Source organism: Gobio gobio (assembly GCF_949357685.1).
Source record: "Gobio gobio genome assembly, chromosome: 10".
NCBI lineage: Eukaryota > Metazoa > Chordata > Actinopteri > Cypriniformes > Gobionidae > Gobio > Gobio gobio.
The window spans coordinates 8,794,376-8,812,965 of record NC_137116.1 but is presented as its reverse complement, the minus strand read 5'-3'; the positions used below and the strand labels follow the sequence as shown (position 1 = coordinate 8,812,965).

The 18,590-nt window shown below is 41.5% G+C and overlaps 2 protein-coding genes across 3 annotated transcripts in view; both read left to right on the top strand.

Moving 5' to 3' along the window:
• LOC307132267 (interleukin-17 receptor E) overlaps window positions 1-18,590 on the top strand; it is a 517,506-nt gene that overhangs the window by 444,345 nt on the left and 54,571 nt on the right. The window lies entirely within an intron of this gene.
• Window positions 1-18,590, top strand: part of brpf1 (bromodomain and PHD finger containing, 1) — a 37,344-nt gene that overhangs the window by 7,205 nt on the left and 11,549 nt on the right. For both annotated transcript variants that reach the window (XM_079826438.1, XM_079826437.1), the window contains exons 3-10: window positions 3,373-3,562; window positions 10,352-10,639; window positions 10,716-11,230; window positions 13,002-13,170; window positions 13,699-13,830; window positions 14,295-14,423; window positions 15,699-16,062; window positions 16,152-16,454. In XM_079826438.1, the coding sequence (XP_079682564.1) occupies window positions 3,373-3,562; window positions 10,352-10,639; window positions 10,716-11,230; window positions 13,002-13,170; window positions 13,699-13,830; window positions 14,295-14,423; window positions 15,699-16,062; window positions 16,152-16,454 (2,090 nt within the window). The remainder of the gene's footprint in view (window positions 1-3,372; window positions 3,563-10,351; window positions 10,640-10,715; window positions 11,231-13,001; window positions 13,171-13,698; window positions 13,831-14,294; window positions 14,424-15,698; window positions 16,063-16,151; window positions 16,455-18,590) is intronic.

Sequence of the window (18,590 nt, the reverse complement as noted above, 5' to 3'; positions counted from 1 at the left end):
TGAAAATGATACAAAGTGCAGTCTTCCTACAAAATGTTGCAACGGCAAAGCAAACACATTACATTGAACAAGTGGCATGTCTATTAGATTGCATGACATGTTTTTGTCCCATTCGTTGCTATGGTTATATCACTGTCAATCATCACATTTTCCGATCCAATCCCGCATTTAATTACGGTTGTCAATCCAGAAACTTTGAAGTGTGTGGCTAGCAGCATGAGAAATGAAACTTTTATTCAAAGTGTGCATGGGTTATAAACAAAGCGAGTGAAGAGCGCTGTCAATCACTTCAGAGCAACTCCACTGAGCTTCTGTTGTGCTGCTTGATCAGTTGACATTTTAAAGGTCCCATGATGTGGATTTTTTAAATTATTTTATAATGTTTCCAGAGGTGTACTTGTATTGTTGGAAGGGTTTTAAGGAGCGTGTCTGCTGTGAAATTTCAGTGAAAATGCCCACTGCTGTGATTGGCTGACATCTTTGCATTTGAAATGTGTATTACATTTGGAACCCCTCTTGAATACTTTTACTACGTTTTTTCGAGATGAACGAATCGTGAATGTGTTGATTATAGCATTATTTTTAGATCTTTCCCCATCACATGAAAGGCTGCAGTGATGAGCATTGAGTAGACAGACAGCCTGTTCATCACGTGAATGCAGTGATCTCGTCATTGCAGCGCTATTTCTCTCACAAAATGCTTGCACCACAACTAACAGCAAACACGACATCGATATGAATACAGTAAGAGCTTCGTTGTGCAGCATAACAGCGTCATTCATTATAACGGGAGTTTGGTCAAGTGTGCAGAGACACTCGCGACGTGTGATTGACAGCTCCGAACATTATAAAGAGAGTGTTCTTTGATCGCTCTATGTAGTTTAACACACTTTAAAGGGTTAGTTCACCCAAAAATGAAAATTCTGTCATTAATTACTCACCCTTATGTCGTTCGAGACCCGTAAGACCTCTGTTCATATTCGGAACACAAATGAAGATATTTTAGTTGAAAGCTGATGGCTCAGAAAGGCTTCAGTTAGGCCTCCATTGGCATTCAGTACACTTAAACTCCCAAGACCGATAAAAGGCACTTAAAATGTCATTACAAAGTCCATCTCACCACAGTGACTCTACAATAATCTTACGATGCGACGACAATAGTTTTTGTGCGCAAAAAAAAATCAAAATAACACCTTTATCCAGCTTGTTATTGCCTTCCGCGTGTGCCTCCACGACGCATGCGCGAGAATATGACGTAGCGCCGGGGCTCGGGATTCCATGAAATGCACACTTAAGCCCCATTTTGAGAACTACGCCGAGACCTAAAACACGATCAATGTAGAATCCAACAGCTGAGACACGCGCGTCTTCCTCTGATTGTAAACAAATCACTTCTGGGTCATCTGTCCGAACGCCGGATCTGCGTCATATTCTCGCGCATGCGTCGTGGAGGCACACACGGAAGGCAGTAACAAGTTGGAAAAAGGTGTTATTTTGATTTTTTGCGCACAAAAACTATTGTCGTCGCATCGTAAGATTATTGTAGAGTCACTGTGGTGAGATGGACTTTGTAACGATGTTTTGAGTGCCTTTTATCCGTCTTGGGAGTATAAGTGTACTGAATGCCAATGGAGGCCTTTCTCAGCCATCAGCTTTCAACAAAAATATCTTCATTTGTGTTCCGAATATGAACGGAGGTCTTACGGGTCTCGAACGACGTGAGGGTGAGTAATTAATGACAGAATTTTCATTTTTGGGTGAACTAACCCTTTAAATAACAGATTTCTTTCATGCTACTAAGAGAAACGATGTGAAGTTGATCGTTTAGTCACTGGCTTGATTCACTGATACATAAACAGTATTAAATGATTTAGAAAGAAAGTCTGTGAACTTGAGTGATTAGCTACACATCAGAAATCACTGATCACAGATCAGGCATTAATGAACACTGTTACTCACTGTTTGTGGCGGTGCTGTCGAATCCATACCGTAAAAGTCTTTTTGTTAAGCCTGTGCTGACATTGCAATTAAAATAAACAGAATCCATTCTCTCCACATTCTCTGGGCGGGCAAAGCAGAGTAGAGGGCTGCATTGGGATTGAGTCCCGCCGGGTCCCGCGGGACCCAACGTAAATCTCGCGGGAGCGGGCGGTTTGAATTTTTCTGCGGGCGGGAATGGGCGGCTAAAAAAAACACAGCGGGAATCGGCGGGATAGGGAGGTTGCCTAACGACATGATGGAGAAGATGTCAATAGATGATGTAGAAAAGAACCTCAAACGAGGTATTTACAGCACAAAAGCTAAACAAGGAAAGTCTGACATTTGGAGAAGTTTCTCAATTGTTTTGGTAGGCAAAATCATGCGGTATAACGTTATATGTATCCACATATTGCGCAGCTGGCAAATACATAGCTACTTGATCATAACGTTACCTCACCAAAAACGCTCAGCACTCCCTGCAGGTCAAGTTGACTGTTTGGTGTTTTTGACAAACAATACATAGAAGTTTAGTGAGTGGAAATGGATTGTTTCTAAATGTCCGTTTGCTATTTTGTATTCACATTACGTTCTGTTGAAGCATGTTTTCTCAGGTTTCCTTTCCGTCGGTCACGTTCGACGTACGACGAATTGGGATCTGTTTTTTGTTTCTCAATCTGTTTTTCTGTTTTCTGTTTTGCAAAGCAGTCTATTTTTATGTGCAAAGTTTTTGATAAAAACTAAATTATATTTGAATGTATTTGTCTTTTTTTTTTTTTTCATGCAGGCCAGGGAAACGAAACAAACAACCCCATGAATCTCTTTAATAATATCAATACAAATACGTGTTTTTTTTTTTCCTGCGGGAGGGGAGAAGACACAAAATCAATGCATCTCTATTATTGTGCGGGAATAAATTCTCAGAGTTCTGCGGGTGCGGGCGGGAGTGGACATACATATTGCGGGAGCGGGCGGGAGTGTAACACATACGTTGCGGGAGCGGGCGGTAATGGTCAGAAATTCGGCGGGCGGGAGCGGGATGAAGAAAACAGTCCCGCGCAGGGCTCTAAAGCAGAGGAAGGGGAGGTAACCTTTCCCCGTATGACGACATATAGGGAAGATTCCAGATCGGCTCATCTGCGCTTTCATTTTCTCAAAGGCAGAGCAGGACACCCAGGGCTTGGTTTACACCTATCTCCATTTCTAGCCACTGGGGGACCATAGACAGGCTAGGGAAGCTCATATTAATGTTAAAAATGTTCATGTCATGGGACCTTTTAATGCATTGTCATAATTACTAGTTATTTACCTATAACGTCCAATGTATTGCATCTGAGTGGGAATAGCAGTGATGTTAGAGTGTAAATCTGACGCCGCGTCTCCTCCTCCTCTCAGGTACATTGATAAGTCTGCCGAGGAGCTGGACGAAGAGGTGGAGTACGATATAGATGAAGAAGACTACATCTGGCTGGACATCATGAATGACAGGCGTCGTTCTGATGGGGTGGCGCCCATCCCTCAGGAAGTGTTTGAATGTCTGATGGACCGACTGGAGAAGGAGTCTTACTTCGAGAGCCACAACAAGGTGAGATTTGCAGCGGTGCTTTCTAAATGAAGTCTTAAAGTGCCCCATTATGCTTTTTCGGATATTACCTTTCATGTAGTGTGTAATAGAGCTGTTTGTGAATGTAAAAGGTCTGCAATGTTTCAAAGATCGTGATTCAAAGTGATTCTGAACTGAAACGAGTCGTCAGTAATTCAGTCTCACATACACTACGTAGGTTTGTATCTAATTTGCATAATGTCGCCTCTGGTCTTGATTGGCTGAACAGCGTCTCTTTGCCCCGCCCTCACTCACTGTAGTTGTATCTGAGACTGGAAGAGTTTGGTTGGTGTTGTTCATGTGGAGAAGACGCTGTTTTCTGCTGAGATTGATACGGTAAAACCCACGCCATCGTTACTGTTTGTATCACTGTGTGTCAAGAGCTGAGATTCAGATATGATAATGAGCGTTTGCTTTCTGACCAATCACAGCAGAGCAGCTCTCAGAGAGGCGGGGTTTAGAGAGACTGAATCCTTGATGGAAGCCACTGAGAGAAAAGAGAAAATAAAATGTGCGTGTAAACTAGGGCTGGACGATTCATCGAAAAGTAATCGAAACGAAATTCAGAACCTGTAACTGACGTAATTTTCCCATGTCAGTTATTTCGGTTTTAGTCACGTGACTCCCCCACCACAAAACTTTGTGATTTTGTATGTGTTTTAAGCCCTGCGAGTTTCAACATTGAAGCGATTTTAGACCATTGGATGCGTGTCATTATATTGAACTAATTCACTGATGCATCATTGTGACACACCAACACTCATACAGACAGTAGCTCGCACTGCACATCACGTGAAGATCGCGCGCAGAGATAAGCGCAGAAACTCACTGTCCTGTGATTCATCACTAAAGTAGCTTAGGAACTCAACCGTTATAGATTTGTCTACCTTTGAAGTAAATACAAACCACAGCTTCATGATTAATATAGACTGTATGACTAATTCACACACACAATCACTCTCATTAATGCATTCAAATAGATGTAATGTAGGCCTACTGTGCTCATTTATCTGATGTACAACAAACAGAAATCTGTAAGAAATGTTACGACCCATAGACAATAACTGCTGAAAGTGAGCGGTTTCCTTCAAGTATTTTAAAATCACAAAGAAATGCACTCTTTCGTTAGAAAAAACCCTTTAATAGTTGAGCATATTTACAGTACAAACCTTATCAGTGAACTATGAGGGCAAAAAAAAGGAAAGCAATAAAATAAGTAAGGGATAATTAGCGTCGGGTGGTTATTCGCCTTTACGTCGTGCATTAAAATCCTTTAATGCATGGCTAGCCGTGGGTTATCCCGCTTATACCATGGTTATATGCCAAGTTAAAAACAAGTTAAAGCTGTAACTGATGTTCACAGTGTAATTTTTAACAGATGGGTTAAAATGGCGGTTATTTTCTTAAGTTACGGCTCGTTAGTTCTAGCACTCTATCCGCTTTAAATAAAGTAGAGCCATCTTATTGTTTTTATTTGAACTTAATTATTCTTTAATGGATTTATTAAAATTATTTATGAATGACAGGCAACACTGAGAGTGACAAGGCAATCTTTATTTGAACTAATCATATCATGTATTTAAATGAATTATGTAGAGTGTGAAATAAAACCGGCGAAAAAAAACTATAAATATAAAGACGCATTACATTTATTGAAATGCATTAAATAAAATAAAAACAACAACAAAAATCAAACCGTTGGAAATTTCGTTTGGGGATTGTTTTACTCATCGTTATACTAATTGATGTTAAACTCAACATTTCCATTTATCGTGAAATTAGACATGGAAAAGGGTAGGGTTATTTTAGGTTTAGGCTTGGAGGTGAAATTATGTTTCGCTTTGCTTGTTGAGGTTCTAGATGTCAGTATGTCACGCAAAAATAAATGTTTACAGTAACGTTATACTGTTATATTGACGCAACTGTTAATGCGTTTTTCATAGCGACCCATGATAGATTTATTTCGTGTTTTTCCTAGAATGGGCAGTTTGTGACGTATTACAAAACATTCAGTGGCACATGCCAATTAAATACAGACGTGACACAAATAACACGTTTGAAAAAATATTACTGACTTTAATGCGTTTTCTTGACATTTAAAATACAACAAAATTAGGCTATTTATTTAGCATTTTGTGTCACAATTAAGTCAGTATAGGTGCTCTACATGGCGACATGTTCCTCGACTCTGTGTGATTCAGGTGTCATGTCAGTGTGTCGCGATAACGTCAGTGACACATGCCACTATCCACTGGCACATGCCAATGAAGACCGGATGTGCCAATACACATAGTGACATGTGCCATTGGCTTCTGTGCGTCAGATGTTATGTCACTTAAAGGGGTGGTTCCGTGTTTTTTTTCTAGGCTTGGTTGTGTTTATGGGGCGCAGTATAACATGTCTTAATGCTTTTTTTTTTTAAAAACGCCATATTTTTCTTACATTTTACCTTTATTCCACACCGCTGTCTCCACTGTCCTCTGAACGGCTCGTTTGCTTCCTGCTTCTGTGAAGCCCATCCCTCTGAAAAACGCAATGGTCTTAGATTGGTTAGATGGCCAAATGTAGTTTGTGGTTCTGCAACAGCTCTCTCTCTTTCGTATTGACTGCTACATGGCCTCGCCCACTTTGTTGCGTGTTCGCGGGGGCAGTGTTTATGTTAATAGCAAGGGTTTATGATGTCATCAACCCGGGAAGAAGCTTGTTGTAGTCCAAACCGGCCGTTTTTGTAGGCAATAAACTGCCATAACTTTAAAAGACAATATCTCCGTTTGCATTGAACTTTCAGCGCTGTAACTTTGCAGATACTGTTTATGCTCAAGCAGCAACATTTATGCTCAAGCATGCATCCACCCCTTTAATGTTAATGCTGCTTCTTTCACTCTGTTTGCAAGCGTAACTGTGTTACTATGGTTACCAATGTTTATAGTGGCGGGTTCATTTCATTTTTTGTAATCAAACTGAATGGAACTACCTGTGCATTAAACGGTTTTGCTGCACACCTTCATCCAATCAGAATCGAGTATTTAAACAAACCAAGGTATAAAAGCAAAATAATGGTTCATTAATCGTAATCGAGGTAAAATGTCCAATAAATGAGATTTTGATTTTAGGTCAAATCGTTCCAAACCTAATGTGAGAGACTCCAAAACAAAATTAGGAAGCTTTAAAATAGCACAATATGGACACTTTAAAGTTTTCCAGCAGCGTTTGAATGATTCTTCACATCATGTGTTGTTGAGGAGTGTGTGCTGTTAGTTTACTAAGTGATCAGGCGCTCCATTTTCACCTGCTAGAGCAGAAAACGGCTGAAAAACCCACAGACGCCTGTTGAAAGAGGAACTTGAGCCACACTAACGGACAGAAGATCACAGGGGGTTTAGCAGCATGTTGACAATAACACCCTTGCGTAGTGGAGGCAAGTTTTGCACACACCAGAAAATGTAAAAACCTAATAAAAAATGAACAAAAATTGGAAATTGTTAAATTAATTTAAATCTGATACTGTGTATAAGAGCTCTGTTTTATATGTATTAAAAAGTGTAGTTTAAACTTTAATTTCTTATAAAAATTTGGCATGCACAACATTTTTTGCTAAAAGCAGCAGAATTGGATGACATTTGGGCTTTTCGATTATGGCAAAAGTCATAAAGTCGCAGTCGTTTTGGGTAATATTGAGATTGTAATATCTTAAAATATTATTGACTTGATATGTCATGCTAGTGTTGGGCGATATGACCATGTTTTTTTTTCCTTATAATGATATATATCATAATATAGTTCATCGTTTTTCCTGGGTCAGAAATTGTCTTTAGTGTTGGATGAACACTGTCATCCTCACACAAAGTGCCCTACCCATGTGACCCAGTACTGACAATGAATCCAAATAAATCTCATTCTGTTTATTAAAACAATCACTGTCAGGACAAATCATAAAACAAATGTTCTTATAAATGTACAGATTTTTAAATATAAAATAGTTCTATGTAAAGTGACTGTTTTGAAAAGTGAACAACAAAGTAAGGAAACTGATTTGAGACAGACTTCTGAGGCAGCGTAACGGTTTGATGACCTACAACAAAACTAAAAGAATATATCATTACTACAATAGTAATTTCCTGCTAGAAATAACATCAAAAGTGGAAAGAGTCGGTCATAATGTGCATTTACACACAAACTGACCACTAACTTTCAGACACTATGGCTGAATCCGAAATCACTCCCTATACCCTTAAATAGGGCACTATTTGAGGGGACAGCCGTTTGTAGTGGTGTCCGAAACCATAGTGGACGTTATTGAGTGCACTCATTCTATCCCACATTGCACAGCAATAACGAGTGAACAGCCGATGTACACACCGAGACTGTCCGAATTCACTCACTCGTTTTCCTTCACTCCTGATCTGTATTAGTGGACTAAAGTAGGGAATCGTGATTGAGGGATTTCAGATCCTATATTTATTTTTTAGCTCATCATGAAATGGAACAGACATGATTGTTGGATATCAAAGGCTGCAAAGGATACATTTATGGCCCTGTTTACTTTACACCGTGACCTGGTTTTAAGATGCATTTTGGTTGATCAGATCAAAAGTGGACGACACCAAATACAGGTGTAAATGGTTTGAACTTGTCCACTTTCAACCTCTTCCAGAGTTAGTTGAAAACACTTTCCAGGGCTCCAGACTAACTTTTTTCACTAGGAGCACAGTGGCCCCCAACTGAAAATTTTAGGGGCACAACCAGAAATTTTAGGGGCGCACACCGTAAATCAACATGCTAACCAAATCTACTAATTTCCACTGTTTTACTAATAGGGATCGGTATCATTAAGGTTTTAATGGTATTACTACTCTTACCGATACTGCTTATCGATCCGGTACTTTAACAGTATTCTTACCGGTTCTTTTTATTATACTTTATATATTTTTTTTATAAAAAAAAAAAAACATAATTAAGAACATAATTAACATGGCTTTATAATCTGAAAAGTAAAATATCTATAGCAAAAGAAACCGCAAAGTTTGAACAAAAATATAAAACATCTATTTGTAAATGGACCAGTGTGCAGGCATCCGGAAGGTCTGCTAACATTAATATTACTTAGAAAGAACAAACCTACAAAGAAATCTAATAAAGCAATGAAATGTAAAATAACACTGCATAGTTTTCACTGTATAAATTGATAGATTAATGCTTATAAAAGCTAAAGTTATTCATTCAAGAGATGTGGATATTATCTTTTTGCCTTTTGTTCGTTTTGAATTAATGGCTCAATCGTCCGCAGGTTTATTAGATGCTGCCCCTTTAAGACCGATCAATGTAGAACTAATAGCCTAATATCATATTCTCCTATTTCTCCAAACTATTTACGCCCATTTAAGATATAAACTGTTAAAATAACTACTCTCCAATCCGGTCATTTTGACACTGGCTATTTGTTGTTTATTTGATGGTTTAGACGCGCACACGAAGCCTACAATATAATGTGCAAATCGGTCAATTTCGCAGCACACACACATAAACCGCCTTGAAGTTGGAAACAGCGTCTCTTGCACGTATTATTGTGCATTTAATAGCTCTTTATTATCAAACACGTCCCGCTGTTTAGCATCAGTAGAGACTGCAGTTTACAACAATCACTGAATCTGACGTTTAGTTTAGGTTTAGGGAGAAATGACAGCTCAGCTGTGAAGGGAAGATGAGCTCGACGGAACACGGCTATAGGAATAGTTTTACCTCATATCATCTTTTTATAATTCTTGAAAGCCAAAATCGAAAATAAAATTAGATTAATATCACAGCACATCCCTAAAGTTTAAGAAGACTAAACTTTTGTGTAGTTCTCTTGGCCATCGTCACTCATTAAAGCTGACGGTGGTGTTGTTCGCTGGAGCTCCACGTGACAGTGCTCGCTCGCTTTCTCTCTCTTCTGGATTGCGAATGGCAAAAATGCATCACGGACAAATGGTTTAATATTATCTCATATAGAAACGGCTGGCAAAGATAGAATTTGCCAGACATAACGTCTATCAATTATAATTAGTAAGTGTATTTTCTTAATTTCTCCAGTACCGACAGCAGGCAAATTTACTGGTCGCACATGTGCGACTGGATGTAAAATTCAGTCGCACACTCTCAAATTTTAGTCGCAAAATGCGACCATTTAGTCGCACTCTGGAGCCCTGCTTTCTACCGGATTGTTCGAACAGCCACTAAAAGACTCTACTCTCCACCCACTGACCTAACGCGTAAACATTATGGGAAGAGCGCTAGCCAGACGGGATTTAAACTTTGTCGCCTGGAGACCCAAGTTTGGTTTGAAGATGTAAAATATACCAAGCACAATGTTCTCTCGCCATTTCTGATTTCTAACACACACAGAGCAGAAACTAAATCTAGTCCATTAGATTAATAGATCTGAAAAAGTTCATATATTTCCCCACCCATAGACCCTCCCATTGAAGAAATCAGGACACAGGTGGTTGAAAGTGGACACCTCACCAAAAAAAATAAACACGGCAAGATTTACACTCAAGATTCTGAGTAGAAACGGCAGAATTGAGACGTTTTTATATTTATATTCCATGGTGGAACTAAGCTTTCATGCATCACTGCTGGCGTTTGAGTGTGTCATGGATTCCCACACACACTCTCTCTCACACGCACTCACTCACTCACTCACTCACTCACACTCTCTCTCTGTCACACACACACACACACACACACAGACATGATTGCCGATGCTAATGCGCTGCTCCTCTCCCTCAGGGCGACCCCAGCTCTCTGATCGATGAAGATGCCGTGTGCTGTATCTGTAACGACGGCGAGTGTCAGAATAGCAACGTCATCCTGTTCTGTGACATGTGTAACCTGGCAGTGCATCAGGAGTGCTACGGCGTTCCCTACATCCCCGAGGGCCAGTGGTTGTGTCGGCGCTGCCTGCAGTCGCCCTCCCGAGCCGTGGACTGCGCCCTCTGCCCCAACAAGGGTGGTGCTTTCAAGCAGACGGACGACGCGCGCTGGGCACATGTAGTGTGTGCGCTCTGGATCCCAGAGGTGAGCGTTTCAGTGTGTTTTGCGTTGACGCATTCAGGTATCGTTTCCCTCACACAGTTTCCGTCTTTCCTTACAGGTGTGTTTTGCTAATACGGTCTTCCTGGAACCCATCGACAGCATCGAGCACATCCCTCCTGCCCGCTGGAAGCTGACCTGCTACATCTGCAAACAACGCGGCTCTGGCGCCTGCATCCAGTGCCACAAAGCCAACTGCTACACCGCCTTCCACGTCACCTGCGCTCAACAGGCCGGACTCTACATGAAGATGGAGCCTGTGCGCGAAACCGGTGCTAACGGGACTTCCTTTAGCGTCCGCAAAACTGCCTACTGTGACATTCACACGCCACCAGGCTCCGCCCGGCCGCTGGCAGGTGTGGGCGGGGCCAGCGTGGGCTCCTCCCACAGCGAGGGCGAGGCAGAGGATGAGGAGGATACGGCAGGCGGCGAGGAGGACGGGAAGGGCTGGAGTTCGGAGCGGGCGAAGAGGGCCAAAGCAAAATCAAGGCTGAAGATGAAGAGGGCTAGAAAGATCCTGGCCGAGAGGAGAGCAGCTGCACCGGTGGTGTCAGTGCCCTGTATTCCACCACACAAGTATGCAATTTATTTGCTTTTATCAACAAAAAAATTATTCATAAATAATTTGGGAGTTGTCGACCGATTGATGGAATTTGAAATCATCGGCGTTGACCGTTACATTTCTCTGTTTGCATCGAAAAACGCAATGGTCTTAGATTGGTTAGATGGCCAAATGTAGTTTGTAGTTCTGCAACAGCTCTCTCTCTTTCGTATTGACTGCTACATGGCCTCGCCCACTTTGTTGCGTGTTCGCGGGGGCAGTGTTTATGTTAATAGCAAGGGTTTATGATGTCACCAACCCGGGAAGAAGTTTGTTGTAGTCCAAACCGGCCGTTTTTGTAGGCAAAAAACTGCCATAACTTTAAAAGACAATATCTCCGTTTGCATTGAACTTTCAGCGCTGTAACTTTGCAGATACTGTTTATGCTCAAGCAGCAACATTACACACTAAAAAGTGAAATCGCATGCAACCACCCCTTTAATGGTCGAATGAAGTGCGGAAAGTAAACTTATTCAAGAGTAGACATTGATAGTGGATTTTACCGATAACTAGTAGGGCTGTGCAATATTGAAGAAAAGTGCGATATGCAATACCTTGTTAAATAATGCGATATTCGATATGCGATACAATATTGCTTTAAGTGTGTAAAATCTGTTTAAATTATATTAAAACAAAATATTTAAAAACTGAGAATGGTACCATTTATGTGTTTTACATTCTTCCTGGGAAAAGAAAGCATCGCTACAAGTTCTGAAAGTGACCAGCAGTGTTATAGCAAAAATTAATGTCACAAATCTGACAATATCATTTTAACGTCAATGTAAACAAGCAAAAAATGTAATGCCAATATTTAAATACCAAAAACTCTTTGCTTGACTTGGAAATTGTTATATCAACCTAAAACTTAACATCAAGAACATCTAGGTAAACAAAGACACCTGAACTAGGGGTGGACGATTATTTTTGTCATTTTAATTTTCTTTGTTATTAAAAATAAATAAGAACTAAAAACAGTAGTCTTCACATTAATTAAATATACACTGATACATAATAAAGCTACAAAGGTTATTCAGCCAAGAGCAGAGAGTGATTTTCTCTTTTTCTTTTGTTGTTTGACAGACAGGGGCAGGTTTACTATATTAGCAGGTTTACTATATTAACAGGCTGTCACTTTAAGACCTAATGTATGGATCCTATTGACACGCATTCGGTTTCTTTCCCGAACGGATATTGTTCACTTAAAGCATAACCGACTGTGTTTACATGAATACTCATCAAGACAGCCATTTTGACATAACTGTGTGTGTATTTGACAGTTTGAGTGTGTAACAAGGAACGAAACAAAACTGAAGGGATCGCACACTTTCAGAGAGGCGGAGACAGCAGACAACGCGAGACTGCAAGGAGTTGTTTTTCGCAAGTTATTGCGTTTAATAACTCTTTTTAACGTCAAGCAAGTCACATAAGTAGTTGTGTGCCCAGTCTATTCTCTGTTATATGCGTCAACCTAAAACGTACACTTTTCACAATGTTGAAGTAGCCTATTAAAATCATTCAGATATTGCGTGCCGTTGCGATATGCATTTCGCGATATTCCGATAATTTCGATATATTGCACAGCCCTAATAACTAGGTTGGACACACTGGCGATAACCGATTATTCAACGGATAGTTTTTAAAATTGGATACTGAATAAAACCAACCCGATTAAACGGCCAACCTCTATTCAAGAGCACTGTTGTGAAGGAGCTGATGGAGTTGAGTGTGTCGTGTCTTCTGGTTTAGGTTGAGTAAGATCACCAGTAACCTGACGGTGCAGAGGAAAAGTCAGTTCATGCAGAGACTGCACAGCTACTGGACGCTGAAGAGACAGAGCCGGAACGGCGTTCCTCTCCTGCGACGCCTGCAGACACACCTTCAGTCCCAACGCAACGCCGAGCCGCTCCCCGCCACGGTCAGTCTCGCGTTTCATACCTGCAAACTGGTCCCTTTTCTAAAAAGCACAGCGGCTGTGGTTTACCAGGGTAACGCTAGATTCCTGCAGTGTCGTAAGCACCTACTGTCAGAGAGTGAAATTGCATTTTCATTCAGCTGGTGGGTCAAAAAGAAGCTCATGTGAAGCTGAAGTGTTTATCATTATACAAAACGTTTTTTGTTTTTGTCAAAACCTGTTATTTGAACTGTAAAGTTGTTATAATCATAATTTTTTGGTTTGGATGTTGCTCTACCCAACCCATATGGTATGAAATTTTATTTGTGCAGGTCTTAAAAAGCCTTGCATTTGATTTTAAAAACAGGGTAACACTTTATTTTACAGTTTCATTGTTACATGTAGTTACTATAGTAATAACAGTGCATTTAGCGTAATTACACTGCCACACGGACACCTTTTAAAATAAAGCGTAAACAGATACCCTGACCATGTGGGTTCGTTGTGGAGAAATACGAGTTTGTCATTGTGTGTTTGTGTGTGTTCGAACAGAGGGACGGCGAGGAAAAGCACTCGGTGTTGAAGGAGCAGTTGAAAGCGTGGCAGAGACTCCGGCACGACCTGGAGCGAGCCCGACTGCTGGTGGAGCTCATCCGAAAGAGAGAGAAGCTCAAGAGAGAGACTGTGAGACTTCAAGGGTTTAATTCTATAAACCAGACACGTGCTCTGATCAACCTTAAGCGCTTCAGTTTTCAGCAGAAGTCAACATGAAATCAAAACTGACCCCATTGACAGGCAGTCGCAGCAAACCCTTTAAGTTAACACACCTTTGTAGCAACCGTTCTGGTGCTGAACACCAGTTTCATCATCCAGTCAATTCCCATTGGATGAAATCAAGGCATGCCCGGCATTGAATTGAACAAGAACAGATGTAGGGCGGGGCTTGATTTTGTGGGGGATTGATTGGATGGTTGTGGTTTGCTATTGGTGGATCTTGTGTGAGTGACAGGTTACCAGTAAACACGTCATCAGAGAAGAGATATCGTATTGACTCTTGATATTGATATATTGCTATTGAGCTGTACTAATTGTTTAATTTGACTTGCATGCTGTTATTTTGACTAACGAGTACTTCCGTGTCCGTTCAGATCAAGGTGCAGGAGATGGCGTTAGAGATGCAGTTGACTCCATTCCTGGTGTTGTTGCGCAGCACTCTAGAACAACTGCAGGAGAGAGACACCAGCAACTTCTTCACTGAGCCTGTACCTTTGAGTGAGGTAAACACACACACACACACACACACACACACACACACACACACACACACACACACACTTAAACACTACTACACAAATTCACACTCTCTCTCACACATACATTCACACATTCTCTCACACACACAGACACACACTCTCACACTCACACACACTCACACATTACACACATACATACACTGCACACAAACACCCTCACACACTACACACATTCGCTCTCTCACAAACAAACACACACTCACACATACATACATGCACACACACACACACACACACACACACACACACACACACACACACACACACACACACACACACACACACACACACACACACACACACACACACACACACACACACTCACACTCACACTCACACTCACACTCACACTCACACTCACACACTCACACACACACTCACACATTACACACACACACACACACTCACACACACGCTAACTCACAAACACACACACACACACTCACTCACACATTACACACACACGCTAACTCACAAACACGCACTCACACATTTTCACACACACATTACACACATGCACTGCACACACACATTCACACACTACACACATTCACTCTCACAAACAAACTCACACATATACACACACACACACACACACTCACTCACTCACTCACTCACTCACTCACACACTACACATGCTAATTCACAAACACACACTCACTCACTCACTCACACTCACACATGCACACACACATTCACTCACACATTACACACACACACTCACTCATTCACACACTACACACACAACACTCTCACACACTAACTCACTAACACACTCACTCACATGCACACTCACATATACACTCATACACTCAGTAACACGCATGCACACACACACACTAACACTCACTCACACACATATGCACACACAATCACTTTCACGCATACATAATCACTCTCACCCACACCCACACACGCACTCTCACCCACACACACACACACACACACACACACACACACACACACACACACACACACACACACACACATACACTCTCTCCCTCACACAGCGTCCTTGAAATTACCAAAAAGTACCAATAAATCACGTATCTGGTACGCTGTGTGTTCGCTGGGAAGGGTTTGCATGCAGGTATGATTCTATTCATCAGGAGCGTTACATAATGTGAAGCTGTTTTTGCACTGATTTCTTTTTTGCACTGCCAGAATTAGCATCCATTATGTAGCTCTCTAAACACTTTAAATACGACCTCTTCTCTGTGTGTGTTGTGTGTTCTCCAGGTCCCAGATTACCTGGACCACATCGAGCGTCCGATGGATTTCCAGACCATGTGGAAGTGTTTAGAGTCGCACCGCTATCTCAGCTTTGAAGCTTTCGAGTCTGACTTTCTGTTGATCGTCAACAACTGTTTGAAGTACAACGCCAAAGACACTATTTTCTACCGCGCCGCGCTGAGATTGCGAGAGGCAGGCAGCTCCGTTTTAAGGCATGCACGTAGACAGGCAGAGAGGATCGGCTTGGATTATGAGACGGGACTGCATCTTCCTCGAGAACCGAGCCCGGACTCACCGCACGAGCGGGAGAGAGAACGAGAGCGGGACAAAGAGCGAGACCGAGAGAGGTCAGCATCGCTCCTTGACGACGGTGAGCTGGCTTTCTCTCTTCTACATCTCATTCATTTCGTTTCAAAGAGTTTCAGGTTGGGTAAAGTCAATGTCCTGTCTCGCTCACAGATTTCCTGCCGGACAGTCGGCGGCGCTTGCCTCCCGAGGAGCAGCTGCAGATGCTGCAGGCGCGCTATGAAGAGGCCATGTCAGGGAAGCACAGCATCGGTCAGTCGCGGCGAGCCAAAGCCCTGAAGAAAGAGATGACGGTGCTGAAGCGTAAGCTGGCGCACCAGCGCGAGGGCATCTGTGGCCTGGGCAGCCACGAGTCGGGTCTGTCGCTGGAGCGCGGCTCGGTCCTCACACATCACACCTCGGGAGGAGCCCGTCACGATGAAGGAGAGAGCAGCAGCCACGAGATCAGTGGGAAAGGTCAGAAAACACCTCACAAATACCTCAGATAACACTTGCATCCTGTCCTAACCAGACACGGCGCTGTGATAAAATGGTAAGCAGAGTTTTTGTCCTAGTGATTTGCGATGAGCGTCAGGAGATTTAGAGACTGTTTCTGCGACGTCACTGCTGGAACAACAACATGCTAAGTATGACACTGATCATTTCAGGTACTGAAATACTTGAATATCAATTATAGCCATTCTGAAAGTGGATAAATCTTGACAATAAATGAAAGGAAACAAGAAAGTTCAAACTGTGAACAAGTGTATTCTGTTATAGGGGTGAAACGGTTCAAGGGGGAAAGAATCAAACCATACGGTTCTCCACTCATGGTTCGGCACACACTTGCTCCACGGTTCATCTCAAATCTGATGACGCATTTATAATATGGTTTGTTGAACATAATAGGGCTGTGCGATATTGAAGAAAAATGCGATATCCTTGTTAAATAATGCGATATGCGATACGATATTGCTTTAAGTTGTGTAAAATCTATTTCTTTCCCCAACTGATATCTTTCACTTAAAGCATAACCGACTGTGTTTACATGAATACTCATCAAGACATAACTGTGTGTGCAAGGGCGTAGATTTGGTTTGAACATTGGGGGGGTTGAACGTTGGTATGCTGCTTGTTTTTTTATTGTGATTTCCATCCATCCAGGCCTACATGCTTTAACTGATTACAAATTCAACATATACAAATATGAAAGAGACAACATTTAGACATATATTTTAAGATTTTTACATTCCACCTTAATGCATTTTTTAAAAATTTTTTAAGGGAAACACATCGGCTCTTGAACAACTGTAAATCATTGATAATTACAGACAATATTGAAAATTGAACTCGCAAAACAGACGGCTGCTTTGGTAACTTGTTATACTGATAGTTATAGCTAAATACATTGCAATGGATTAGCCAGCTAAAATATATGTGTTGTGTACTTAGCTATTACACAATATTCTCATACCTCATTCTCGGTACATGCTTTATTTTTATTTTTTTGCATTCCTCTCTGACCAGGAGTTAAATATAGTCCGCTGTGCAGCGCTTCTCTTCTTTTTTGGCGCTAACGTTACCCGTGTGCTCTCCCATTCCAACACCACTCGCGTTTTTTGGTGAAAGTGCGACTCATTGGTTGGGCGTTACCAATCGGTTCAATGGAGGGGGAGTATTTTTTTGTCTGATTTATTATGACAAACTCATATTTGATTAGGAACAAAATTATTGTTACAAAATAAATTAATTCTACATATTTTTCATTTGATGTACTGTGATTTTCATGTTAAATATTGGGGGGGGTTGTAACTGATGGATTTGAATATTCAATCCCCATAAACTACGCCCCTGTGTGTGTGTATTTGACAGTTTGAGTGTGTAACAAGACACGAAAAAAAGAACAGCTTGTGCGCACATTTCGGTGTTTGTCTCAGACAGCAGACAGCACGAGACTTCAAGGAGTTGTTTTTTGAAAGTTATTGCGTTTAATAACTCTTTTTGACATCAAGCAAGTCACATAAGTCACATAAGTCACAATAGTCGTGTGCCCAGTCTATTCTCTGCTATATGCGTCGACCTAAAACGTACACTTTTCACAATGTTGAAGTAGCCTATTAAAATCATTCAGATATTGCGTGCCATTGCGATATGTACATTTGCGATATTTCGGTATATTGCGCAGCCCTAGAACATAACGTGTAAAACAGGCAGACGGAGTTAGGTTAATGTATGTTTCTGTCGATGGATACACACTCTGGCTTCCCAATACATTTCAACAACAGCGATGATCTAAAAAGCGTGGACAAAACAGGCATTCTTGTATGCAAGCGCCGTCTGCTCGAACATGACTCGCTCAGTCATTTACGCCGCCATCACCGGGTGTTGGTAGCGCATGAGCGCAGGTGAGACCTGAACCCATACATAGTGTTTAAACTAAACTCATTTAAGCCTTGCCAATCTAAACATTCAAGAGCAAGACACGAAGGTGTGTGCGTGCTTGTGCGTGTGTGCATGTGTGCACTCATCTGAAGCAAAAAAGTGCGCAAATATTGAGTTCTCTTGAACGGAAACCGTGACCCTAAACCCGTGATACAGACCGAACCGTGAGTA